Consider the following 26,912-nt stretch of genomic DNA (forward strand, 5'->3'; position numbering starts at 1 on the left):
GAAATAACATCTGTTTTAGTTCTGCTGCAGTCAGGATGTGCTTCTTGTTTTGATATGATAACCCAAAAGTAAAGTGTGGAGTTTGATAATTAATTTTAACTGATTTCAACTAGAATTATTAACTTATTATTAACTACTTTGGATTTATCTCTGTGGTAGACAGAGTTTATAACCAAATCATTCCTGCTGCTTTGACAGAGGTCTAAATATTTAATGTTGTTGTTCGCAGGAATGCACTGACTCACCGTACTTCTTACGCTTCTGAACTGTCAGGAATGATCACTTTGTTTTGTATTTTTATAGAGATATTTATTTTAGACTGCTGCTCTCCAATATGTTGTTGGCAAATGAATGTTGTTATAGATTTGTCCATTTGGTGAGCGTCCTGTTTTTCACGAAAACAAAAAACACCTCAACCTGAACATTGACAGAACACATCTGACTGATTAACCTCAATGATGAGTTAGCTCCGGATAAATTAATGATGCTATTGTGAGGAAAATACTGAGTTGAGCTGTGTTCTCTGTAAGATCTAACAGCATTTTATATGTGACACAACAACACGTTCAAGTGACTTAATTGTGGTTGGCAAGTGAAAACCTATTATTCATAAGCTTACTCTTTCATGTGTTAAATCCATTGTCATTGTGTATTTCTCACCTTGGCATTGATATCTTCAGGTGCAGTAACTACACATGGTTTGACTTTTCACTCTGTTGTCCCCACAGTGCAGGCATCGGCAGGACAGGCACCATCATCGTCGTTGACATCCTCATTGACGTCATCAACCGCCAAGGTGGGAAACTGATATATAAAACTGACACACACACTTTTTTCAGATGAAAAGGTTGCACAGCATATCTGCTAACTTCTGGATGTGTGTGTGTTCTAGGTCTCGATTGTGACATTGACATCCCAAAGACCATCCAGAGGGTACGGCAGCAGAGGTCGGGCATGGTGCAGACGGAGGCCCAGTATAAGTTCATCTACATGGCTGTGCAGCAGTACATAGACACGGTTCAGAAGAGACTGGAGGAGGAGCAGGTACTCCTTCACACACACACACACACACACACACACACACACACACACACACCCACACACACACACACACACACACACACATTAACATCCCCGGGGCTTCTAAAAGAAATAAAAAGACATCACATAACAGTTTTTGACGCAGTAATGGAGACTTTGAAATATTTATAGAGGACATGTTTTAGCTAACAGTATGAAGGCTAGTAATGTGTGTTACGATATGACAGCTAGCGCTTTGAGGCAAACATCAGTATGGTAACTATCTCAGTAAGTTTCCAAAGTGCTGAATGCCACCTGGGACTGTTTAAAGTAAAATTCAGATCTCAGACGGTTTGTGAGAGCTTTACAGAGCATCTTGTCCTCTAAACTGAATCTGCCTCTTGTCACGTTGTCTCTTTGCAGAGGAATAAGATGAAGGAGAGGGAATATTCCAATATCAAATATCCCCCGATGACCAACTCGAGGTCCAAACCCAACATGACATCCTCACGCTCTTCTTCTGTGTAAGTAGAACACATGCAGTGATGGTTGTTAAACATGTGATAACAGAAACAGAGCAGTAAGTAGGATGATGGTAGTTTTCTCTCTGTGTTATTGCAGGATGACAAATGATGATTCGTCGAGTGTGTATGAGAACATAAACTTTAAAAGCCCTCAGACGTCTTTTAGCAGCAACACCAGGAGGTAAAACCATCGCTGTGGACCTCCACATCTCTCTGTCTGCCTCTCTGTAAGTACCTCATCAATTTCATTTACTTTGCAAAGGTATCTATAGTAACCCAATGAAAACAGACCTCCAGTAGGGGGCTTCCCGATTGTTGTCTACATGATTCTGTCTAAATTGACCTAATATATGAAACGTAATAGCGAGAGCATTCATTCTTTTTGCAACAGGAAGCTAAGACTTTAACCTCCATCAAATCACGTTATGCGCATTTGATGATGTCGTACATTATGGGTTGTACGTTGCCAAACGTAGTGGTGCCACTGAGTGGAGGCAGGGGAGCACAGACACAGGTTGATGCAGGTTGATGTCATAAATGGTAGTCTTTAGCATTGTTACAGCACTATTATAATCTATAGTTTTGATTTAAGTTTTTTTTTTTAGTTGTGAGCATATTTAGCAAGTGAAGATAGTAAAGAAAATAAATATCAATGGAGGCACTGGAGGAATACTATTGCAGATGTAACTATCAAAACGTGTTTATATTCTGCTCATAAAAATTAGCATATCTCAAAAACTGAAATATTAACATAGTTCAAATAAGTTGTATAAGTTGGATCAATATGTTTTTATTTATCTAAATGTAACGAAAAACCCTCTGATTTTTGATATTTTTATTAATTTATGACATAATTTCAATACTTGTATCATTCACTATTGTTAATTTTTTGTACATAAACTTTAAGCTTAGGTTTTACAGATTTTGGTATGAAGCATTTAAAGATACAAGAAATTACATAAAAATTAGCAAAATTACCCTCGTAAGCACTGGTGGACCATTTCTATTACATGAAAAAATCCTAGTTAATTACTAATAAATGCATTAATCTTAATAAATCAACAAAGAAGCTTAGTAAAGTTTTAACAATGACATAATAAGTGAGTTAGTTCAACTCAAGAGACTCAGGCTTTTCATTAATGTTCTAAAATGTATATAAACTGTTAACAGTTTTCTTCTAACTGCTTATAAATGTTTTATAATCTAACAATAAACATGTTTATGATGCTATTATTGGTGCCTATATATTCTTATTTATGTTATTAAGCATCTAACAAGGGCTCTCAAGGGCATTATTACCTATTAAGTAAGACTTATTACAAAGACCTTAATGCATAGCGCCTCCCCTGTTTTGTTTGTGTTGTGCATGGGAATAGGGAGGCACATGCAATAGACAGTCCCATTCATAAATGTGTGGCAGTAATATGCAAAGTTATGCTGCAGTGTGCCTGTAAAGTCCGGGAAGGAGATGACAGCAACCTAGTAAATGTGCTTGTGAACAATACAGGATTCAAGAAATACTTGCAAATGTTTTATATGGAAGAAAATGCACCAGGCTCCACTTGACTGATTGTTCCTCTAAAATCCGAACTCAAGGTGCTGTTAAAACTTTACAGTGACACAAGAGAGAGTTCAGTTTCTTCCAGAGAGTCAAATTCATTTTGTACGTGTAATGTTCTCTTTTATTATGGTTGAAATTATAGAGTGGCCAGGAGCAGCTGAGCGCCCTTAAAAGAAAGCCTGAGCTCCCCTTAAAGCAACAAAAGATTTAATTTAGGTTCAAATTATAATCAACCTCAATTTTCACAGGCTCATTCTTTCCTCTCTCAGAGTTATTAATAAAGCAGAGAGGGAAGCCAGCAGTGTTAAAGGGAGTGAGTCAGAGCGTTGGTTCGGGGTCATCAGTACAAGATATACACTGAACAGTGTTGTAATATACTCAAATTATAGCACTCACCAATATTGATTAGAGTTGCTCTGTATGTCTTTCATGGTGAAATCTTTCAAGTTAAATCTCTTCTCATGTATTTGAACTCTCACATTTAATGTATGTGTAAGTTACTGTAGTATTCTGTATAATTCTAGCTTCTGTATGCCTTGTTAGTGTTCTTCAGAGTAGTGTGGTTGGAAGTCAGGGCAGGTTATCATTTCAGTTGGTCGTTGCATGTTTTGCCTTTCACCTACATGATAACTATCTCTGGGCCTCTGAAAAGGCTTTGCTTGTTACTTTGTGTGGGTTGTAACTGCTTCAGTTGAGCATTTGAAAAATGTTTTCAGATATTTTTAATTACAAATATTGTACATCCCTATATAGAAGCGAAGACTAATTTTACTGCTATTTCACTTTGTGACTGTTAGCTCTCTCAGAGATGTTGTAAAGCATGACATACAAATCGTCCACACCTATATCAACTTAACGCAGACTTACCAGTATTGCTAGATTGATGTCATAAATAACAAAGATACAGTATTTGTGCTGCACAAATGAACTCCTTGATATAAAAAGGTGCAAATGTATTATAAGGCCACGTCTCGACCCAAACCACCAACCTCAAGTGTCGGTATTTGACAACCTGGGAATGGGACTCAGAAATCCACAATCCCTCCCAGAATGGCCTTAAAAAGTTTGCCTACATAGTGTTGTGGTGAATTTTCAATTTTCCTACTGACATTTCTGTTTCTCCCTGCCAGTATGTGGCATACTGTAATGTATTTCTTAATTGGCCATATGTGAGCAGATTTTAACGTGACGTGTTGGTAGCCTGTGAACGATGTGCACATTCAAGTAATTGTTTCAGTGACTCTCTCCGCTCTGCTAACAGAGAGCAACAGTAGCTAACGTTAGTTTAGAAGTGGAATCCGCTAACATAAACTAACAACTTTCAGCACAACACAGACGTTCAGCAGAGCGACTTTGATATACCCAGGTGGCCAGCCCAAATAGAGTCCATGTGTGGGAGAAACTGTAAAGGCAATAAAGGTTGTTGAAAATCAGTCGGATCAAAGCACTTCTAATCATTGAACAAAGCTAATTTGAAATCCAAACACACATGGACACGCTGCTGTGTGTGACCCATCCCTCCCTGTCTACATCCTGAGAAATCGCTGCTTTTAGCTCCATATCATGAATTACATCAGATCCTAGATGATTCAAAGTGACACCAGACATTAACTCCACTTGGCTGCTTGTCTGTTCGTGTTTGCTTCAGTTTCAGCGGAGGTGTCGCTCCGTCAGCGCCTGAAAAGCCCTCGGGGGAGGAGGGAGCGTGTCGCTCCGACTACACCCCTCATCGGTGGACCCTGCCTGGGCTAAAGGTGGCGAGCTGACCCCTCTCCTGCTGCAGTCCTGCTGGACCTCTCTGTCTGGAGTCAAACCTTACCCTCCATAAAGAGGATGACTCTACAGCATAGCGCTCTCACTCAGGACCCTTGTCTTCCTACCTTTCTCCCCCCACCCCTCCAGCCTCTCCCTCTCTTACCCAGCACAAGTGCCTTGTCACAGGATGTGTCTGTAATCTAGCCTCCCTAAACTTGCTGTTACATCTCTACTGTTGCTACTATTCCAAATCTTAGAAACCCGAGTTGACATGAGAAACAACCACTTTTCCTCGGGGTGGTGGATGTTGAACATGGAGTGTGACCCCGGCCTGAACTCAACAAAACTGTAAGGGACCCAAGAAGAGGTCAAAGCTAAGCTGTTTGTCCGCTCTCTTCACTATCCCTCTTTCTCTGTCTTTGCTGGCTGTCATTCGGACTCAGACATCAGACTGTTTTTGTGACGTTCTGTCTCTCCAGCTGTGGTGGTTATTAATGTGGACGCTGAGTGATAGCCAGGGCAGTTACATAACCTGCTACAGCACCCTGAGGCACAGGGAAGGCAAGCAAGGCCTCTTCTACAACAAAATTTGACATATTCATTTTGGGTGCAAATAGTGGTTTAATTTGAGTTCAAACGCAATCTGTCCCTTTATTCAGCTTGTTTTTCATTATTTCTTGGTGTTATTGTTGATACTGTTGGTATAATGGTTGTGTAACATATGAGATGTTGATTTTTTAAATATATATACATATATATTTATAAAGGAGCATTATTATGGAAGAAATCATGTTCAAGCACAATTATCTAAGCAGCATCCCCAGCACTAATTTTGATTAAATGATGAATAGTAAGTGTAGTTAGACAGAAGATGGGTGGAGAGTATTCCTGAATGGGTGGTTGAAGTGGAGCTTGGCTAACCGCCGTGTCTCAGCTTCATTTGACTGGCTGTCCTCGTTAATCAGCGGGTCTGACGCGGTTCAACATCTGTCGGAGGAGATCGTCACAAGGAGACAGGGGAAAGGGGGCGATTACAGTGGGCCAGATGGCCATCTGCCCGAGATTGAAGAATAGATTTGTCTCCAAAAAGTAATTTAGAAGATGGCCATAATCCAGGCTTGATGATAGCGGGCTGAGTAAGCCGGTGTCATTGATGTGATAAGGAAGACGGTGGTGCCGCGGAGCACCGAGCCCTCTGCACTGTCTGGCAGATTGTTCGCTATTTTTAGCCTCCAGGATCAGCACCAAAATATCCTCCTCAAATACAAGCGCAGAAAGGTTGGCGAAATCTGATCTTGCTCGTTTTAAATGTAAAGAATTAATGGTTAAACCTCAAAAACAAAGATGATGAAGTGTGTGTAGTCTACCTTTGAATTGATTTTAAGCCAACAAATAAACCATGAAAGAGCGGCACTTGGTGTTGGTGCTCCGACCATTCCTCTTTCTCCACAGACAGAAGTATACAACTTAAAGTAACATCTCCACTCACAGGCTGGACTGTTCTTGTTTTCTTCAGTCATAAATTGGCCAGTTTCCTCTTACCTGTAGTGATTTTTATCTGTCTAGATTGTTATTTTAGATATCTGGCTGAAAGATGTCTGCCCCTTCTTGAATATAACTCTGCCTGCTGCTGCTCACAGCGCTACAACAAAACTCAACGCGGACTGTCTCTTTCCAGAAATCATGACCCTGTTTACCCAGGATAATCCACAGACCTTGTTGTTAGTGGTTTCATGTAGAAACTACTTTCTGTCTGTGTCACCACACCAAAGGAAGTGTGCATCAACTCATGGACAAGAGGCTAGCAAAGCCAGCTAACGGCTTACTCAACAACTAAAACCAAATCAATCTAGATAGATGATTAGCACTACAAGTAAGAAGAAAGATATGTATTTTTAATTTTAAGGTGAACTGTCCCTTTAAATTACAGCTCAGTCTCATCAAAATGGATAGTCACTACACAAAGATAAACTGTAATTTGATGCTGTTGACCTTGTGGGGAGTATGAAAATAAAGTAAGATTATGACCTGCAGCAGCCATATCATCCTGTCTCAACCACCCGACTTCTGTCTTTTTAAGGCTTACCAGTCATTTCATTAAGGTCTCAGTACATCTGTTCAAGCTTTAAAGCTTTGTCTGTCTCGTGATTCCGGTTTCAGAGTTTTCCCAGAGAGAATAAATTGTTGCCAAGGTATTTTAATGGTTGTGAATAAAAGCTATGTTTTATGAAAGGCAACAAAAATGCTGCACCAGTCGATGTACTTCAGTTGAATATGAATGTTTGAATCCTTCTGGGTTTTTCCTTTTGTTCTCTTCCCGTCTGAACTGTGATCTGTGTCCGATGAATGACAAACGACTTCTGTGGTTTTGTTTCTGTGTTTCTGAACTATCTTTTGCGCTGTGGATAATTTAGATTCTTTTTTTTATTATTATTGTATTTTACTTTGCCTCTATGGGTCAGATTTTTTTTATGACATGGTGAAACATCAATACTTGAAAGTGTGAAACTGCTGAATCTTTGGCCTCAGGCTGTGTGTGGATGTCCATTGGCTGTGGTAGTGCACTAGATTTTTGCCATCAGTGTTGTTTTTTTTTTTGTTTTTTTTTCTTGTTGTTGTTGTTTCATTTTGCTGATACATTTCAAATTGTATTTCTAATTGATTGTTTTATCCACTCTTGCATTTTGTATTGTGTCTGGACTATTATTATTACTATTATTATTATTGTTATTGGTGTCATTTCACCATCGATAAGTAACACTTGGCTCTGAGCTGAACCAGTGTACACGGAGGTATGCAGTAGTAACACGGTATTTTCTTTCTGCTTGTCCTCTCAATTTTTACTTGAACATGATGTCTTTTTGTTTTGATTCCTCGTTCCTCAGATGCTCACAGTATGCCTGAAGTGAGTAGTGGTGTACTGAGTGCTCCCATGTTGTTCAATGGAGGCTTTTCCTCTTCTTGCACTGGCTCTGCCCAGATGCCTTTTTTTTTTTGCTGTATAGGCTACAACTGCTGATGCAATGAGCTGCCAGAAATGGCAACAAAATGGTTTATTATCAAATAGTTTAATAAAAATCTATGATGGCGCTATGTAAATTTACACATGAGTTCTGCTTGTCTCTGTTGTGAGTCTGTAGCAAGTTTTCTACTCTTTCTAGATGGGAAATCTCTTCCAATCCATGTTTGGAAAGGGTTCCTTGTAACTGTGTTACTCTTAAAGTGTAACAAGCGAGCTTTCTGTATCTGGGACTGTTTTGCCTCCAGGTGCAGTCCTTGTAGTGGAGGAGCAGCAGAGAACACAGGACAGTGTGTTTTGTGAAGCACTGTTTGTGTTGGACCACTCTGTTTGTCGCTTCAGTTGGTAAAGTGCTCCACTGCATGAATTGACTGAGAATTTGACTCAGTAAACACGAGTTAACTGAAATAAACACTGAAAAGCAAGTCAGGAAATGTTATCCAGGAAACACCAATTTCATCTGTAATGACAGATTATTTCATGGCTGAAGTGGCCAGTCTAAATTGTGTGTTATAATACATGATAAAACATTAAAAATGAGGCAAATGATAATAATGACTTTAAGTGTTCAGCATTTTACCACGTGGGTTGAATAAAACAGTTTCATGTAGCTGCTATCCACAAGGAAAAAAGGCTGTTTATTCTGCTTAATTAGAGAGAAGGGAAAACACAGCAACAACTTTATAATAGGCTTATTTTTTAAAGAGTTTAAATACCCCAAAGCAAAAATGAACTAACAAGTAGCTTTTATTTAAATGTTTTACACATAATATTTTTGTGTTAGTTTAATTTTTAAAATTTGTATTCATTCCAAAAGCCATTTTGAAGACATGACTGAGCCTTTTTTGCTCTGTTTTCTGGATCTCTTGGCTCACCGTGTTTACTGGCAGTTTCAGTGCTGCTTCAGGAAGTCGCACTTTTATCACGGCCACTCCTAAATGAGTGTTAAAAATTAATGTAGTCGTCTTATCAGCCGTGTGTCACAAATGAGCTACTCGGAAAAACCCCCACAGCCTAACTTTTCCTTTATCTGACGCACCTGATCCAGGAATAATTAAAGGCAACTTCCTGTCAAGATGAAGGAGGGCCTTGCTTTTATTGTCATATGTTTAAGGTTCAGACAGGGAGGAAATGACCAACTGCGGTCGGTAAATGACTCGACTGTTTAGCAACTTGACCCTGAAACTGGTAAATTTTTTTAATTTGCACTCAAGCACGTCAGGATGTGTGTGTGTTGTGTGGGGGCATTCACAGCTCCTGCTGTTCAGACAGATTAAACCACCACTTGACGCTGCAGTAAAATTTGTTTTTTAAGATGTCAAGAAAAACCACAATCAAATGATTATGAATCTAAGAAATGAGGCTGTCATGCACAAATAATGTTATTTCCCAGAAGAGTGATCTGAGCAGATATCTCACTTTTTTTATTAAAGTTCTGTAAACATAGACATATCAAAACACACAAATCAAATGTACAACATATTAAGTTAAAGTTCTCGGTTGGCACATTGGGTTTACATTCATTTTCTTTTCTGACACACTTTTTGTTACGGTAAACGTAACTATTTGTTGTTCTTAAGCCAACCACATATTTGCGAAGCTGTGTTTGGCTTGAATGCTACTGCACACTTTACATCACAATCAACCCACTCATGTTCTCTGTTATGTGACCGGACGTGTCCAAATAAGTCAACATATGCCAACAAGCAGTTAGACCATAAAGTCTTTACTTATTTGAAACTACAAGTGTTGATTCAAGGGCAAAAAAATATTTTCACTGAAGGTGATTTGGGGGCACGCGCCCCTCAGAGTCTTTACAAGCTTGTTTGAACAGTTTATTAATGAGCTTCTGCTAATGTATAACTGTTGTAGAGTTAAAGGTGCCATGTGTAGAATTCTTATATGATTATAATTTGAAAATTCAACACAATTCAAATGAGTCTGACGGCATATGACACAAAATTCCAGTGAAAATTGGTGCAGTCTGTGTTGGTTTCATCCTTTCATCTCTGTCCTCTGGCGGGGTCCGCCACAACGTCTTTTAGGACTTGGAGATTTTAAGATCTGTGGCTCTGCTGCTGGTGAAAATCAGAGGTGTTGAGTGTGGTAATTTGCACTTGCGAAAAGTGAAAATGATGTCAAATATTTACAGTATTACGAATGTCCCATATACAATATTATGTACAGTCCCAGTGTAGTCGGTCTAGAAGAGTGGTCTAAAAGTAGTGGTAGTAGTAGGAGCAGCGGTGGCAGTGGGCTCAGGGTTTTCTCGCAAACAGCGCATGTTCCCGGTGCTGAACGCACACTGCAGTGGCCACAACACGACAACAACAAGCAGCACCATGAGCACGATGAAGAGCACCATCCTCTTCCAGTCTGCCAGCCGGTCCAGCAGGCCAATAGTCCGAGGCCGCGTCTGGATCGTGGAGTCCACTGCCTTGCTGGCCCCAATGTCAATGCAGATGCAGAAGGCCGTGGGACTGTCAGGGGCACCGTTGCCTTGCCTGGAGCCATTGTAGCACAGCTTCTGCCCTTCAATCCACACATCCTCCTCCTGCTGCTGGTCTCTTGGCAGCTTGCAGAGGATTTCGTGGCTAGTGGTCAGAGCCGGAGGTCCTTCCTCTGGCAGCGTGGTGGGGTGGCGGCAGAAGGGGCAAGAGAGGCGAGTGCTGCCGCCGTCCTGGTCAGCCAGCGACACGGACATGAGGCGGGAGAGGCACTCCAGGCAGAAGGTGTGGGTGCACTCCAGAAGCTTCGGTGTTTTGAAGACATTGTCGTAGGTGTTGTAGCAGATGGAGCACTCTGGCTGGCTGACACTGACGACTGACACCTTCTTCTGCGGCTCTCCAGTAACGTCCTGGGGACCGACCTGCGTGTGCCAAATCTGCGCTGGAGGCTGTTCCATCTTCAGAAATATGAGCCTTGTCTCTCCTTTGTCAAGTCTCCCCTAGACTCTCCGGCCTTTTCTTTCCTCTCCTTCGTCTGTCTTTAACTTCTGGAGTCTCTTAAAAGAGAATGAATAAAAAGTAGAGATTAGTTTTATATTTCAGTTGGTATCTTAAAAGCAAGTGCAAACAGTCATAACCCCGACAGGATATCAGTGAATCAGTGCACATTTCATACGGCCCAGTCGAGTGTTGAACTGTGACCATTCCTTGAACTTTTTTCAACCCTCACACAGAGAACACGTAATATCACAAAGCTGACAGGATTTCGTCAGTCAATGAGTAATTCAATCACTGAATGTGATGCAAAAAAATGTGTCAAATGAGTTGAGTATTACTGTTGATTTTCTAAAGCAACAGCAACCAGCACAAACAAATGAGTCAGCTCAGTGATGTGCCAGGCAGAAATGGAACGGACAACGTCCACCCCTGTATTAGCGTGGGTGTTGTTCAGCAGGTGGACTGAGTGTTATTTAGATTGACACAGTGTTCTTAAGGAAACACTATGAAAGATTTCCAAATCATGAAGCAAATTTTAATCCTAGGCTCAGGCCCAAGCCATATTCAAGTAAATTAATAATCTCTTTTGACCAAAAATAGGCGCCTCTGTTGATGTAGTTTGGTGTTGTAATGCCTGACCAGTGGATGAGTCAGTGTCCCCGTCATGAACGAGCACCATTTGCTGAGCGTCACACGACAAATAAAAGACGGAGACGTTGTAAAAGTGAAACATGGTGACGGTGGGTTGCTTCTGGCTGCCTGTGGCCTGGGCCCAGAGTTGATGAAACTTTATTGTCCTCACAGTCTCAGGGAACATAGTGTAACTGATGATAAAAGACACATTGTCTAGCATGTGTCGCTGCACTCTTTGGGGCTTATCTGCTTTACCTTCACATATTTTATATCAATGTAGTTGGGGAAAATAAAGAATTGGTTATCTAATCAAGGATTAAACAGGCAATATTTGCTATATTTCCTCTAAAATAGTGTAGCCTAAGTGTTATCTTGCCAGCTATGTTGAGCTACTGACATTCTCAGCTCTGCTAGCTTTTAACCCTTGAACAGCCTGCTGGAGACACTTTATTTTTTTACTTTTTTACTTTAAAGTTGCAATATGTAAGACTTTAGTGGAAAACATTCAAAAAATTAACTAAACTTGCCAACAGAATGTGAAGAAACAACAGTTGTGTGTCGTTTTGCAGCGATATCTACTGATATTACCATGCTAACCAGCTAGCCCTACTGCTACCTAGCATCCCGTGGGCCAAACAGTGGCTAAACATCAGTGACTGACGGCATTTCTCCAGAGCTGATCTGCAGTGGAACTAACAAATTGACTCCTAATACCAGAATACTGTAAGGAACTGCATGGAGCTGCATACAACAGCTGGCATGTGCTGTATTCAAAAGTGTTTGGTATTTAAAAGTTTGCATGAAACGTGCAGTACACCATCTAGTAGGCTGCATGGTGTGCTTGGGCCCTTCTTGTACCATGCAGCTGATGAAAGATTGTTTTGGGTCATCAGGCTGCCTTGTTCATGGGATTTTATGAGCACATGTGTTCAAATCTGTATATCACAAAGCTAATAGAAGCTAATAGACCAGGTTTTGGATCACTGTCTATTACCTGGACCAGGTTTGGATAGTGTAAAGTCTGCAGGACAATACTCTGAAGACCAAACTGCTGCTCTCTTCTGAGTCTGATCTCACTGTCTCATATTTTTTAGGATGATAAGAATATTAATGCTAATGGCCTGCCTGCTGCTGTCGTGGGTTAGCTATTAAAGGCCCCTGATGTGAAGGAGACAGTGTGTGATCAGGATGAAGGATGGCCGGAGCGCAGGTGTTCTCCTCTCCGTGCCCTCGGGGCTGGTCCTGCCCCAGTGCTGCCCCATCTACACAAAGTCCCCGCTTGTTCTCCGTCTAATCTCTCCATCTACCCTTGAAATTCCTGCACCGCCAACTCTCGCTCTCCGTCTCCACTGAATTCAAGACATGCTTTAGTGGGATGAGGACACATTTTTGAGTATAATTACACCTGTCTTATCAGTTTAAAGCCCTCCCTAATCACTGATCAAGACTCGGTTTCTCTATTGCTCAAATTGGAATCGTGGTATCGGGTGTGGTCATTTGCTGGAGACTCAAAGGTAATATTTAACTCACCATGACGGACTGTTTTTGTTTTTTTTACCAACCCCACCTTGACAAGAAAAACACCTGCGTCCAGGGACAAAGCTTACTAAAAAAATCCTTCAACATTTCAGATTTAAAAAAGGCTAGACAAATGGAAGCAAAATCTATAAATATTCAGAATAATAACCATAAAATAGGCGTCAATTCAAATGTAATCCTTCACCTCTCACTGAGAACTGGATGGTCAATTTGTTCAAATCAAGTCATTTGTATCCGAACAGGCAGGATTGAACCACAGCCAGCAGCAGCTAACGTTGCCTTTTGCTCTCCTCTACTGCTCTGTTATCATTTTTGTCTACTGACATATTGGTAATATTGGCTCAGTTACTATTTACACAAAGTGCTCATTCACACGCATAAAGGTTCATATTAAGTTAATCAGTATATGCTTCACATCATTCCCCGGCTGTAGAGATCAAGCTGAAGGTCTTTAAAAGGAGAAACTGTTTCTGAAGCCTCAGGCTGTGTTACCTGTGGAACAGGCACTAAGTAAATAGCAACCAACTGAAAACTGAACAACGACACAGGCTCGCATTGTCAAAAGCCAACGAGGTGAAAGCAGTTTTGGCGGAGGCCTCAGGCTGCGCTTTGATGTTCTCCTGATTATTCCTTGAACGATCGACAATAAAACACCAGGTTGTACAGTTTTAATAAAATCATCAGGCTAGAATACATTTACAGCAACTTTGTATGACCTTTGTTTCACATTGTAATGATAAAAGCAGTGAGATTATGTTTGAACTGGCTCAGGTCTAACAAATCCCACGCCTGATGTAACCTCTCCTGTGTGACGTCTAAATGTGGCCCCGAGCAGATCTCTGTTTCTTGTGATGTTCAACACGTTGAGCTTCTCTCTTTGTCAAAGGCTCACAGTTTTTTTTTCTATCAGCTGGTTTGGAACGCAATGAGTACATCACAGCTCTCTATCTAAATTCCTGCCTATCTTATTTGCAAATGCCAAAATATGCTGTTTACATCATAACCTGACCCTGTGACAGTGTTTCACACATTCCAGAAAGAATTGAGTGTGAAGTGGGAGGACATTATTGTATGTCCTTCTTATCTGGTGTAGACTGAATTTGGTTACAGATCTAGTTCCCGACTCTTAAAGGGGCAATATGTAAGAATTGCACTTGAGAAAATGCACCGAAATTATTAACAGAATGTGAAGAAATAACCGTTTGGACATTGTGATGTCTTTGTAATGTGTTGCACAGATATGTACTGAAGGTAGCATGCTAAGCAGCTAGCCACGGCCCAGTCCACAGCTACTCAAAGCTCCTGTGCTCGCAGCGTTAACACTAACACTCCCATGGTCCCCGAGCTCCCAGTCCAAACCGCTAGCTGCACTGCTAACTGAGCTAAAGAGCAGCTACAGATAGCAGCAGTAAGTGGTTACTCTGGTGATGTGCTGCCTCCCATTTGTTTTGAATGAATTCGACAAGTGGCCATTTCTTACATATTGCACCTTTTAAGGCAGACTGTGTATGTTTTGAAGGGAAATAATTATATTTCTCGTACAAATGAGCTGTTAAATATGAGCAAATAAATGCAACCCTCAATACACTCAGGGGTATTGCTGCTACAGCCCCATTTAATCTGGCATAACCAGTATTGTATGGTAGCTAATGGTTAGCTTATGTTAGCAAACTTAAGCTTGATTCAGTTCGTTCACTTCACAGTTTTCTGTTTTCAGTGACTGTTACAGCATGTTTTGACATTTATCACTATCCACAGTGGCCATTACCTAAAGTTACACAGTCTCACTTTAAGCTGGAGAAAGACTGGCTGACCATTCAGCATACTGTCTGTTTACACAACAGACTGTTTTAAAGCCAGATGTAAGAAGCACATTGAAGTCTTTCTCTCAACATTATAAAAAAAAAATATATTGTCCAGAGTCCAGGTTGAGGAAAAGAAATCCATAGGGCTCTGGGGACAAACTCAGGGGTCGCAGAGTGTGCAGCAAAGTCAAATATTAACCGTCGTCGCTGAACCAAAAATATGAACCTCAAATGCAGGGGTGGCCTCCTGATTGCCTTTGGACAGTAATCTGCTTCAAACCTAAATTTATGGTCCCTCCTCGCTATCAGCAGCACATGTTCTTCTCACGTCCCAGTGACCCACTTGAATACAAATCACAAGTCGTCAGTCACGAGACCTGTTTTGTTTGTCAAATTAAAGCGCTGTTAGCGAGCCTCATGTAAAAATACGGTCGTTGTCTTTTCTCAGCCCCTTTGTGTCAGGCTCAGCTCAGCCATCAGCCACAAATGCTGCCCTACCTGTTCTCAGCCTGAAAAGTAGATGAAACCCGATCTACCTGCTGTTTGAACTGGTGGAGGAGTGGGAGGGCGGGGGGCTGCTGCAGACAGTTTAACTGAACCTGCTGTTGACTGAGCATGTATAGAAAGCACATGTGTAAACACAACATAATGAGGGAATCTTAACTGAATTTACAGAGAACTACTCCTGAAATTTGACTAGTGGGTGGTGCAGCTGCTACTGGGCTTCCTGCCTCCACCTTGTGATGGATTTAACCCACCTACACTGTCAAATTTGTTTGCAACTGAATAAAGTTTTAAAAAAATACCACATTTTAGTAATTTAATGTAGTCTATAATGGACTTTTATTGGTGTTTTTGTTTTAGGAGTAGGCTACCTTTTCACTCACAGTGCAGCTGTTCTTAAAAGGAGTCTGGGTAACCGTCATTAATAAATGATAAATGTATAGTTAATTAAACTTTAGTCAGTTGTTACGTCACTGTTAACAAGCCTGCTTGTGTTACCGGATCCTGGTCATATTTATGGTCCTCGCTTGAAAAGAAAGTGCAAAAGTTTTTCTTTTTAAAGTCTTTTAAAGCCACTAGCAGGTACACAAACACACACAAAGGCTTCAGGCAACATTTAGAGCAAAGGTTCAATTTACCTGTTGACTGAAGAAGATGTCAGATGATCCTCTTTATCTCTCAGGGCCGGGCTCAGCTCACTCCCTTTGCACTGGAAAATGCATTTTTCTGAAGTCAAAGTCAGCTCTCTTCTATGATGCCAGCAGGGAGTTCAGGGTTTAAATTGTGCCTCTGCCCAGGCTAACGTCCTCCTCTGTACTGGTCTGAATACTGGAGCCACAGGTGTGTGTGTGTGTGTGTGTGTGTGTGTGTGTGTAAGTGGGTGTGTAGTAGCTCTCTATGTCAGCTCTAGGTCCTCCTTCTTCTGTGTCCGTTGGCCGGTATCACCTGCCCTGCTCTGTCAGCTCCCTTTTTAGCACTTTATGCAAATGACAGTGTTTCGGCCTTGAGGTGGTGTCTGGAGGTGGAGGGAGGAGGAGGAGGAGGAGGAGGAGAGTGGTGGGAAGACTTCAAGGGGAGTAATACACATTCACCGCTCCTCTCTGTCTCTTTCTATGTTGATATCTTTCTCCTTTTCCTCCTCACCAAATATGCCTCACCCACAGCTCAATATACAAACAGGGTAATAAATCCTTCACCTGACAGCTGCGTTTCTTTTTCTGGTCAACAGCATCTCACGTCTGCTCTCTTATAAAAAACACTTTTCCCCCTCCAGATTGACTGAATGCAAACTGGCTGATGTGGTGTTACTCCCCTGCACTGGACACTGAACACAAAAGACACACACACAAGCTACACAGCTTTTGCATGAGCCTGTATGCTCAAGATGGCCAATGCATATAAAGGACACATTTCCATTTAGTCAGTGATAAGGTACCAGGTGGCGATACAGGAGTATCTTCCCACCGTGGCAACAGTCTGTGTGAATAGCCTGTTGTTCCACTTCCTGTTGCGGGTCAGTGTGGCACATCAGCACGAGCCAGAGACTTTTGGTTCATGCAGGTGTATTTTGAAAACTTTCCAAGCTGCACGTCACCAGCGTTGGAATGACGGCAGTGTTTGCTCTCAGCTGATGAGATCACAACGAAGCAGAGAAGAGCTTTTTCTTCACATCTCTCGGAAACATTCATTCATTTTTTTACTCCAGGAAATAAGCATCAAAATAACAAACACACGCCCTCCAGGAAGAAGCTCCTGCTCGTTAAGATGACTTGTAGAACGTGTGATAGACTTTTTATTTGATCACTCATTTGATTTTATGGTAATGACTAATGGCTCCGGGCCATTAGCAATAGCACGTCTCTGCAATAACAGCTGCCTAACTGACTCGGTTATTTAGTAACCCAAACACAAATACTGCTGTATCATATCAGCAAAGTCATTTATTGGGCGTTGGGTTGTGAGTGCTTTGAGGAAGGAGAGGGTATACAATCAAAAGCAGTTTTATTCCCCTGCCTGGAACCCATGAACCACTTATAAATATGTCAAAGATTTAGTGGGTTGCTGGATGAAGGTAATAAGCTACGGTAAGTTATCTGACAGGATGGGTGAAGCTGCTTCTGAGGCTGGGGAGGGATACACGTGAGCAGGGAAGCTGTGTGTGCAGGCAGGTTATAAAATGACACAATGTTGACTGTCTCTTTACTCCGCCCACATTTACTCCAACACTAGCGAGCAAAGATGATATTTGGAACCTCTGTCGCCAAGTCCCCGAGGGCAGAAATCCCTGCTCCTGCATTGTTTGACATTAAAACAAACAGTGTAACGTGGTGGGCAGCTTGGAAGGGGCTCTGGGGCGTGTGTACACTGGCTTGGTGATTACTGTGATATTTACAAGGGTTTTGTCAGTGTCAATTAATCACATTTTTAATAAGTACTAACTTTTTTTTGGACACGTCCACACAGTCAGTAAATGAAATATAGGATTAGACTTGTTTTTCATGTAAAACGCTGAGGATAGCATTATAATTAATGGCTGTAACTTAATTAAGAAAGGTCAGATGTAGACGATAATTCATATGGAAGTCTGCAACATCCGAGTGCATCTTTCTAAATAAAAAAATAAACTTGCTGAGGCTCCATCTGTAAAAACAAAACAGTAAAAACAAGACCCAGTTTTGACTGCCGTTCTTTGAATAATTTGGGTAAATGAATCAATTCTCAGACAAAGCAGAAGTAAAATTGGGACTTTAAATGAGACAGACAGAAACTTCAGGTTCTCCTGAATCAATTGATGTATGGCACCTGATGCTGTCTGCTAGAATAGGGCAGGGAGAGTCAGGTGCACCAGAACGGTTTAGGTTTTTGAGGGTTCATTTGTCTAATACTTGACCAAATCTAATGACCCATCAGCCTCAGCTCTATACTTTGTGTTTAATGCTAATAAGCTAACATTAGCATGCTAACACACCAAACTAAAATGGTGAACCCAGCAAACATTTTACCTGCTAAGCACCAGCACGTTAGTGTTGTTATATCAGCATGTTAGCATTGTGCCTCTTTGTGAATACAGCCACATCGAGCAGCTAGCTGTATATTCAGTTTATAATGGGGGCAGCAGGTAGAGCATGTCAAGCAGTGTCCTTGAGACACTGAACCCCACATTGCTCCCAATGGCTGTTCCATTAGTGTGAATGGCTGAGCATATAAATATTGCGGGGCACTCAGGTTAGGAGGAGCTGCATCGCTCCTGATGAGCAGGCCGGCACCTTTGGCAGCCTCTGGCTATGTAAATGCAAGACATTAAGAAACATACAATACATGTGTTTGCCCTTGGGTCGAGGCTGTAGCTAGAGAGGAGTTAAACTCATGAGGATGCATCTTGTGAGCAAGGGTCATGAAAAGCAGACTAACCATTTTCTACCTTTTCTATAAAAAGATGACACATTAACTAGACCATAGAAGATTGCCTGTAAGGTGTTGAACATGTTCAGTCAACATGTTCATTGTCCAGGGAATATGAAGTAAATGTTCTCAGTGAATTATCATAACAGTCCCATTTGATTTTCATATTTCTTCTGTATAAGTGGAGGGTGTAGTGGCACAAGAGGAATGGTTCAGACAAAAAATTCTCGTCCATCCTGACAAAAGTTTGACTGACAAAAAAAGTGTCCGGACGATCCAACATCACAACGGGAAGGGCAGAAAATCTGAAACATTACAGAGTGTTTGTGTTTTCATTCTTGTAGGTGAGAAATGTCTCAAGAATTTGGTCATGAGGGGAACACTAGAAACTTGACGTGGTATCATATAGCGAAACTAAAGAATCTGACAGGTAATGTGAGCCCAAAGAGAGAGGTGAATGACATGGTGCCCCATGGAGTTGAAATGAGGACACACTGTATTGTGGTGGGGGTCTTTAACCTCTTGGTCACCATGAAGCCTGAAACTTGCCCTTTTCATTTACTGGGGAGGGCTCTCGGAATAGTCAAATCATCACTATAGTATATTGTGTCGTTGCATCTTGTTTAAAAGAATAAGTCAAATGTATTATTTCATTATTGTTTTGGATAATGAGTTTCAGTGTATTTGTCAGTAGATACATATTCATATTTATTAGTACCTAATTTACTTAATTGTTCACATTTGTCTTTACTGATTATTTACAGAATGTGTAAAATTCACACCCTAATTATGTTACCACACCATGATAACATAATATAATAGAACATATTCCCATGGCAGCCATTTTCCTCCGACAAGCTCAAATGTTGTACTGTTGTGTTCCAGGTTGTATAAATGTCGGGAACTTGACAAATTGTTACCATTTTACTGCTTCCTGATTGATCAGCTAGTGTCAGCACAATGCAATCGGGCAGTATTTCAACATTAAACAACATATTTGACAGCCCCTTAGCTAATGGTAGACAACAGCTAACGTTAGCATTCAACCACTTCCTGGCTAACATTAGCTTTTGATTGTGTTAAATGCATTTAATCCTGTAGGCGAAACACGCTGGATGTAATCAAACAGTGATGTTAGCTAGGAAGCGGTTGCATGCTAACGTTAGCTAACGGGTTATACATATGTTGTTTTACGGCTGGTGCCCCTCCAGATTTTCACAGTAGCTAGTTAGTTAGCTTATATATGGTTTCTGGGATGGTGATGAGGACCCCAGACACCTCAAGGTGCTTTTACCAATGTGAAAACCCCTGGCGGCGAGTCTTAATGCAAATTTTGAAACTGTTGGAATGGATTCCTGGAGCAAGCATGTCTTCACTTCCCATCTGTGTCCTCTCTTTAAGGTCACATGCATTTTAGTAGAATAAACAGGGAGAGTTCACTTTTGGGATAAATTGGATATTTTTGACTAAGATATAAGAACTTTTCTCATTTTTCCATTAAAACATGTGTAATCCCTTATTTGCATGTTAAAGTGGAGCCTCTCCACGTGAGATGCTAACTGATAAATCTAAATGCTGGTAAATTGTACCACAAACACGTCAGACAGTTTATATGGTTGGGTCCAGCCAGCTTTCTCGTGGACAACATAGATCATATCTGGGCCTTGACAGGTAAGGTTCAAAAGGACTTCAAAACAAAGCAGGTAAACACAAGGAACATTGATTTACAATCTGATGAGGGCCTATTTTATAGTTTACTGTAACCCAGTCTGGGTCATCAACTTATCTTTATGGCCTAACCGCAAAACAGTCACGTTCTTCTAATTATCTTTGGCCCTGTGACACTGACTGTAGCACTCTCTGTGTCATGTACGGAGGAAGAGGGAAGTATATGCGCCTGTTTTTCCCAGTTCTTCTTATCATGGACGGATTATCATTAAGGAATGTGATTAACATTTACCAATGTGCATAGTTTTAGAGGAAGCCAAGTGCATCCAGAGTTAAATCAGGTAACAAACCTCAAAGCACTTAAGTTTCCAAGAGGTCATCACAGTTCAAAGAATAGCTTTCCATAACAAATATCTCGCCTTTAAACTCAGGTTCGAGCAGTATTCCTCCTGATTTGAGATTATTATTTCCGAACACAATGACCTTCACTGACAACATGTGGCTTTTATGGTTATATTCAAGCTGGGACTGTTTTCTGCACAAGAGGCAAATGACTCTCGGAAAATGTTGGCCTGTTGTAAAAACACCAGTTGTCACACACACACACACACACACACACACACACACACACACACACACACACACCCCTCTCACGAACTCACGAGATAGGGAAAATTGTTCTGTAACAGACTCAAGGATAGGTTCACATCTTTTTGTCTTGACCAATACTCACATAGCAAATGTGCGGTGATACAGTTATCGGTCGTTCTGATCTTTTCTTCTGTTCATTGAGGCTGTGAGGGAATCTTTTCTTTACATGATTCCAGTGGAAGAGATGGGACCAAATCCACTGTTCTCAGTCAGTGTGAAATACATATACAGGCTTCAACAGGCTCATTATTCTTCCACTGCAGATCTATATGTAAACAGTGTCCAGGGAAACAGGAAAGCGGATATAAATAGGAGATAAACAGTAAATATAAACTTGATTTTGTTATGTCAGACTGGTAAAGCCTTGTATCAGCTTTGAGTAAAGTTCAGAATGGATTTTTGCAATGAACCCAGTCAGTATGGAGAGAAGAAAAGATTACAGAGACCATTAACTGCTCTGATGTAAATATGGGCATGTGAGCATTGTTTTAAGACAAATGTGGAAAATGTAAACCAGTGTGAACCTCCAAAGCAATTTTGGGAAAAATCTATTTCAACTGAACAACATGGAGATTAATGTTGAAAGAGATTACCACTCCCCGAGGCTGAAAACTGGGCAAAGTGGGGAACCACCACTGGGCCTCATAGCCTCGGGGGCCCCCGACAGCCCCAGGTTTAGATGGTTATTAGCTTGTGGTCAATTGATTCATTTCAAATCTGTGTGAGATATGCAACACTAAAGCTCATTATAAAGTGATATGATAAGTTAGGTTCACCCGAAAAATGAAAATCAGTCGTTATCTGCTCACCCTCATGCAGATGGGAAGTCAGGTTTCAACTCTTGGTAGAGCTCATGCAGCATTAACTCGTTTAGCTTAGCAGCTACAGTGAAGATTTTTAACTAAAGGGTTTAAATGATGTCTTTTCAAATCAAGTGGGGGTCTCTGGGCTTCTTGAGACTTGGATTACACTGGAGGAGCTGTATGGAGCCATTTCTAATGTAACAAGTCCCCATCTACTTCAGTTGTTTTGCAGAACGCTGCAACGCTGTTTTGCTGTGAAACTCAAAGAAATATTTTGTGGATTACAAAACTTCAGCTGATTTTCCATCCACATGACGATGAGTAGATAATGAATGAATTTTCATCTATGGTGGAACTTTTCCTTTAAGGTGGTCCTTTCCTTTTTACCGAATGTTAAAACCCTGTGTTAAAGAGGGCCACCAGTCAAACTCTAGGTTTGATACCTTTGTTATGTCCATTGGTATTGTGTTTACATGGTGCATACTGCTGAAGCAATAAACAAACAGTCGTACAGTACATCCATGCACTGTACCCGATGAGTAAGGCCACAGGGTACACAGTGCAAAGACAGTGGGAGGAATGTGTTCGGGGTCAACAGAGAAAACTAAACAGTAATCCAGCCCTTCAGCCTCTATCAGAAGTAGCAGCAGCAGCAGTAATGATCACATTTTTTTTTTAAAGAAGTGTATGTATAAGGCACTCGTTTTGTGTTTATTGGTTTTATTCTATAGCCTGTGATTTTGTTGCTGCACCAAACAGAGTTGCACCTTTTTCAAGAGCAAATGCACAAAAAGCAATAAAACAAAATGATATAAAAATGAACGAAAGCCTGAACACAAGACTAGAGGACCTAAACACAAGTAGGATCAAACAGGTTTGTACACACTTGTTTGTATTCTTCTCACTTTTACATTTTGCCTGAAACTCTTTAACTTCTCACAATCAATACTAACTCAGAATCATAAGTTCTGTTCTTTATCTACTTCCTGTAATATCACATTCTTCTGAACTATATTGTGGCTCTGCTACTGCTGCCTCCGGGCACTTGAGGTTGAGTTTTTCCTTATTCAAGAATATGTTGTTCAGCTTGTGAAGCCCTCTGTGCTAAATGTGTGACTGACTGACCTTAAACCTGCATTGAGATCCAGCCATCAGGCCCTGGTCAACACAGCCTACAGTAAGTGACCTGCTGATATACTGTACTGTTCTGTACTGTTCTGTACTGCATGTGGGCGTCTGCTCATGCAGAGCTCTGCTGTGAATTCCAGCTGTGCTGCTCAGGGAACACTGCTCTCAGTGGGTCCAAGATACCCGGCATGACTCCCCTCATCTGACTGTGTGACACCAGGTGAGTTTAAGTGTGCTCGGAGTGAACAAGGTTTCAGTTCATGTGTGTCAGCTCCTTCATGCATCAAGTTTTCCTTCTTTTTTGCTGAATTGTTATTAATTATTTGAATTCTGCTTCAGTTGATGCACATTTGATCATATTTCTATCTTAGTTATTGATAGTTTGCCTTATTGTAGTCATGATTGATTACTTTAGGCTATCTCTTTGTATGACAACACAAAAGAAACCTGAATTCAGTTCAATGCAGACAGAAAACAGACCAATGAATTGCATTTTCCTCTCAAGAACTCTTTTATTTTGAGACTCTTCAGCATCCCACTGTCCTTGTACCAGCGTCCACTAGAACAGTTGTTCACAGTCTGTTTCAGAAGGCTTTGAGACCTTTCATAAGAGCTGGTGAAAGGCCTGGCAGCAACAATGTGGCTCGCCTGCAGGTGATAAAGCAATGTTTGAATCAGGATTGTAAACCAGAAAAATAGACTACTCCCATGAACTTTTATCAGTATACCACCATGTGACTTTTAATAAAATGTTCATGTGAGCATTATCTAGCGTGCAGGCTCTATTTTTTCTGCTTTTAATATGTATTTCTGTCCAGTAGCTAGTGTTTATCATGTTTAGATGTGCATGCTTTTGTAAATGTTTTGCATGACTCAGGAAAGTAGAGGTGGATCGACAGCTCTCCACGAATGGAAGTGGAAGAATTACTCAGATCCTTGAGTCAAGGTACCAATATAACAATAGCCTATAAAAATACTTTGTTAAAAGTAAAATTTAGTTACCTTGGACAACTTTGAATAAGCATCACAAATGCCAGACGTAAAAAATTTGGAAGGTGTAGCACAGATGTAGCAGCAAGTAATTCTCTGTATTTCTGTGAGAAGGAACGCGTTACAGCTTTGGGCCTTAAATATCATGTTAGACTGTAACAATCAGCCCTGGTACTCACTGTGAACAGTGTAAATAGCTTTTGCCTGTTTCTGCCGCAACTATTTGAACATTACGTGAGCACCAATAAAACAAATCTCTAGGCTCTGAAACACATAGCTTAATAACTTTTAGTGTACTGCAGCTGCCCTTACATAATGTTGCAGGCAGTATGCATACACTTGAAGACACACTACTTCTTCATAACCAGAACAGCCAGAAAAGCATGCTGGTTTGCATACTGCAAAATGCAACCAGATGTAAAAGGACATCCTGGTACATACTAAATCTTTTTCTGGCTTACTAAATAGTATGGTAGTATGGGTATTTGAATGCAGGGAAAGTTGTCATGCAGAAGATCAGTGTTGGAGGAAGTAGTCAGATGCTTTACTTAAGTAAAAATCCCAATACCACACAAAAAATACTCCACTACAAGTTCTTGTACTGCATTCAACCTCACTTAAGTAAAGATATATTAGTATTATCAGCAAAATGTACTTTATTTAAAAATGTAAATAAAAGTACTCATTGTGGAATAAAGTTTCCCCTGTCAGTGCTGTACTGTATCTGATGTTTTTAAATGAATACTACTGCTGCAGTAATGGGTGTGTTGCATTTTACTGCTGTAGATGTTTATGATTGTGCTAATTTTAACTACTTTATACACTGTTTGGTTGTTCCTGATTCAAATGAATGGGTTCAGCAGAGCTTGATGACGAGCTGATCATTTCAGGTGCGTTGGAGCAAGGAAATATCTTAAACATGCACGGCAGGGGGCCACAGGAACAGGACTGAAGAACAGTCATTTACAGCACGGTATTATTGTCTTAGTCTACAGAAAACTAAAGCTGTCAGACAAATGTATTGTAAAAAGTACGATATCTGCCTCTGAGTTACAGCGAAGTGGAGGTATAAAGTAGCATGAAATGGTAATACTCAAGAACATCATGTTTGTACATGATGTTCTTGAGTATTTATGTAGTTAGTTTCCACCACTGCCGGAGATCAGTGTTGAAATTGGAGTCCAGCTCCAGTTTTTTATTCTGTTGAAAAAATTGTAAAAAATAATTTCTGCAACTTATTTGTTGATTTATTAGCCTTGAATTGAGTTGCTATGAGTCTATCAGCAGGACGCGTGTAATTTATCAAATCTCTCCTAATGGTGGGCTCCAGTCATTTATCAAGGCAAGTGAAATGAAACAGTTAGTCTCTTAAGAGTACATCTTGGCAGATAGGAAATGTGTGTACATTTGCACCAGTGACAGCATGGTGATGTGCTATATTTGTATTACTGCCCACAAATCCTGTGAAAGACCAAAACCAACACTGTAGTTCTCAGTATTTTCCTGCCTGTCTGTAGCTCTCAGCCCCTTGCCCTCTGGCTCCTAGTGAAGATGTGAATAGTATAGACTAATGTCATTTTTAACAGGGCAAAATATTATAAAATATAAAACAGCTGGAAATTGTTGACTCTGAAAAAACGTTAAACATACAGAGGCAAATAGTGCAAATATTGAGGACTATTTTTAGTGGTGGAAGTATCCTTTAACCTGAGCCTGACAAATCATAGTTCACAACATTAATGTGTGATTCAGTGCAGTGTTTACTCTGTCGTACCCCAAGTTCACACTGTACAATGTCATCTGATTTTGCTGTAGTGTTGAACACCTACAGTCACTTTTTAATTAAAGGTTAAATAATCATTTTCCTCCCTCTGACAGTTGAACTATTGACTAACTTCCACCACTTAAAACAGTCAATATTTCTGTTGTATTGAGGCATAATGGTGGGTAAAAACACCATATTATATCTGAGCTGATGCTGCATCAGAACAGTAAAGTTATTGTTGTGCAGTAGATTGTAAATTCAACTCTGCTGGTCCTTTTCTGTCAGTGGAAGCATGTGGAGACAGTGCCCCCATGTGGTCATGGTGGGGACATACCTCTATGACTTTGCCTTGTTGCTCTTCTATGCTATAAAATGACACTTCATTAAAAAAAACTGAGCTTGCTGGTGTGTACCATTACAACACTCTCCACCAATCAAAGAGCTAGGGCTGGCCATGTTGGAGCTGTGAAAGGAAGCTGTGCCTGGCTCAGAGCAGGGCAACACAAGTTTCTTTTAAAGAAGAACCTGTTCTGCCAGGATCCTCGCTGCTCCGTCAGGGTGAGTCACACACCAGCCCTCTGGAGGGCGGACTCCTCTGCACAGATACTATTTTAATGCTAATTTATTAATGTTATTTTTTTTTTGTTTGTTTCAGAACCCAAGCAACTGAGTGAGGTGAGACATCACGGGTACATGTTATAGAGGTCTTTACATAATGTGCTGCTAAGAGTTCATTTGCAATGCAGTGACCTTCATGTATCTGACCTGGAGGTTTTAAAAGGTAATGTGGGAAAGGATGATGGTAGACTTAGCAGAAACCCTACAAGTTTCATTGTAGGTGCCTAAAAAGAGCTAAATTAGACTTTTTCTAGACAGTACAAAGAAATACAAACATTTTTACTTGGCTATAATAGTGCACGATATATACTGCATATATATTATGCATTGCCCTCATAGAACACATTGCAGCCCTACATTGCAAAACTGAATTAATGCTGAAAATAGAATAAGGATGTTCCTCTGACTCTGATCAAACTACTGTCTGATCATCGAAACATACAAAACTGAAGTAACTTAAAAATGGCAGTGATATAAAATATACATGCTGAAGGAGCTGAGATAATCCTGATAAAAATTTGGTTTGATTAAAACAAGGATATTTTTTCAGACATTAGACGTCCATGTGAGCAGGCTTGTATT

General features: G+C 40.6%; 2 protein-coding genes across 4 annotated transcripts in view; one reads left to right on the forward strand and one right to left on the reverse strand.

Moving 5' to 3' along the window:
* ptpn11b (protein tyrosine phosphatase non-receptor type 11b) overlaps nucleotides 1-7,963 on the forward strand; it is a 44,735-nt gene extending 36,772 nt beyond the window's left edge. For all 3 annotated transcript variants that reach the window (XM_084367879.1, XM_084367880.1, XM_084367881.1), the window contains exons 12-16: nucleotides 729-796; nucleotides 893-1,044; nucleotides 1,444-1,544; nucleotides 1,642-1,771; nucleotides 4,754-7,963. In XM_084367879.1, the coding sequence (XP_084224005.1) occupies nucleotides 729-796; nucleotides 893-1,044; nucleotides 1,444-1,544; nucleotides 1,642-1,729 (409 nt within the window). In that variant the 3' untranslated portion in view covers nucleotides 1,730-1,771; nucleotides 4,754-7,963. The remainder of the gene's footprint in view (nucleotides 1-728; nucleotides 797-892; nucleotides 1,045-1,443; nucleotides 1,545-1,641; nucleotides 1,772-4,753) is intronic.
* A 1,329-nt stretch (nucleotides 7,964-9,292) lies between these two features.
* On the reverse strand, nucleotides 9,293-16,220 carry rnf223 (ring finger protein 223). The gene is made up of 2 exons (XM_084365658.1): nucleotides 15,944-16,220; nucleotides 9,293-10,883 (listed from the first exon to the last, which is right to left on the reverse strand). The coding sequence occupies exon 2, from the start codon at nucleotides 10,782-10,784 to the stop codon at nucleotides 10,083-10,085; it is 702 nt and encodes a 233-aa protein (XP_084221784.1). The 5' UTR covers nucleotides 10,785-10,883; nucleotides 15,944-16,220; the 3' UTR covers nucleotides 9,293-10,082.
* Between the last annotated feature and the right edge of the window lie 10,692 nt (nucleotides 16,221-26,912).

This window comes from Pagrus pagrus (genome assembly GCF_965226575.1).
Source record: "Pagrus pagrus genome assembly, chromosome: 11".
Classification (NCBI taxonomy): domain Eukaryota; kingdom Metazoa; phylum Chordata; class Actinopteri; order Spariformes; family Sparidae; genus Pagrus; species Pagrus pagrus.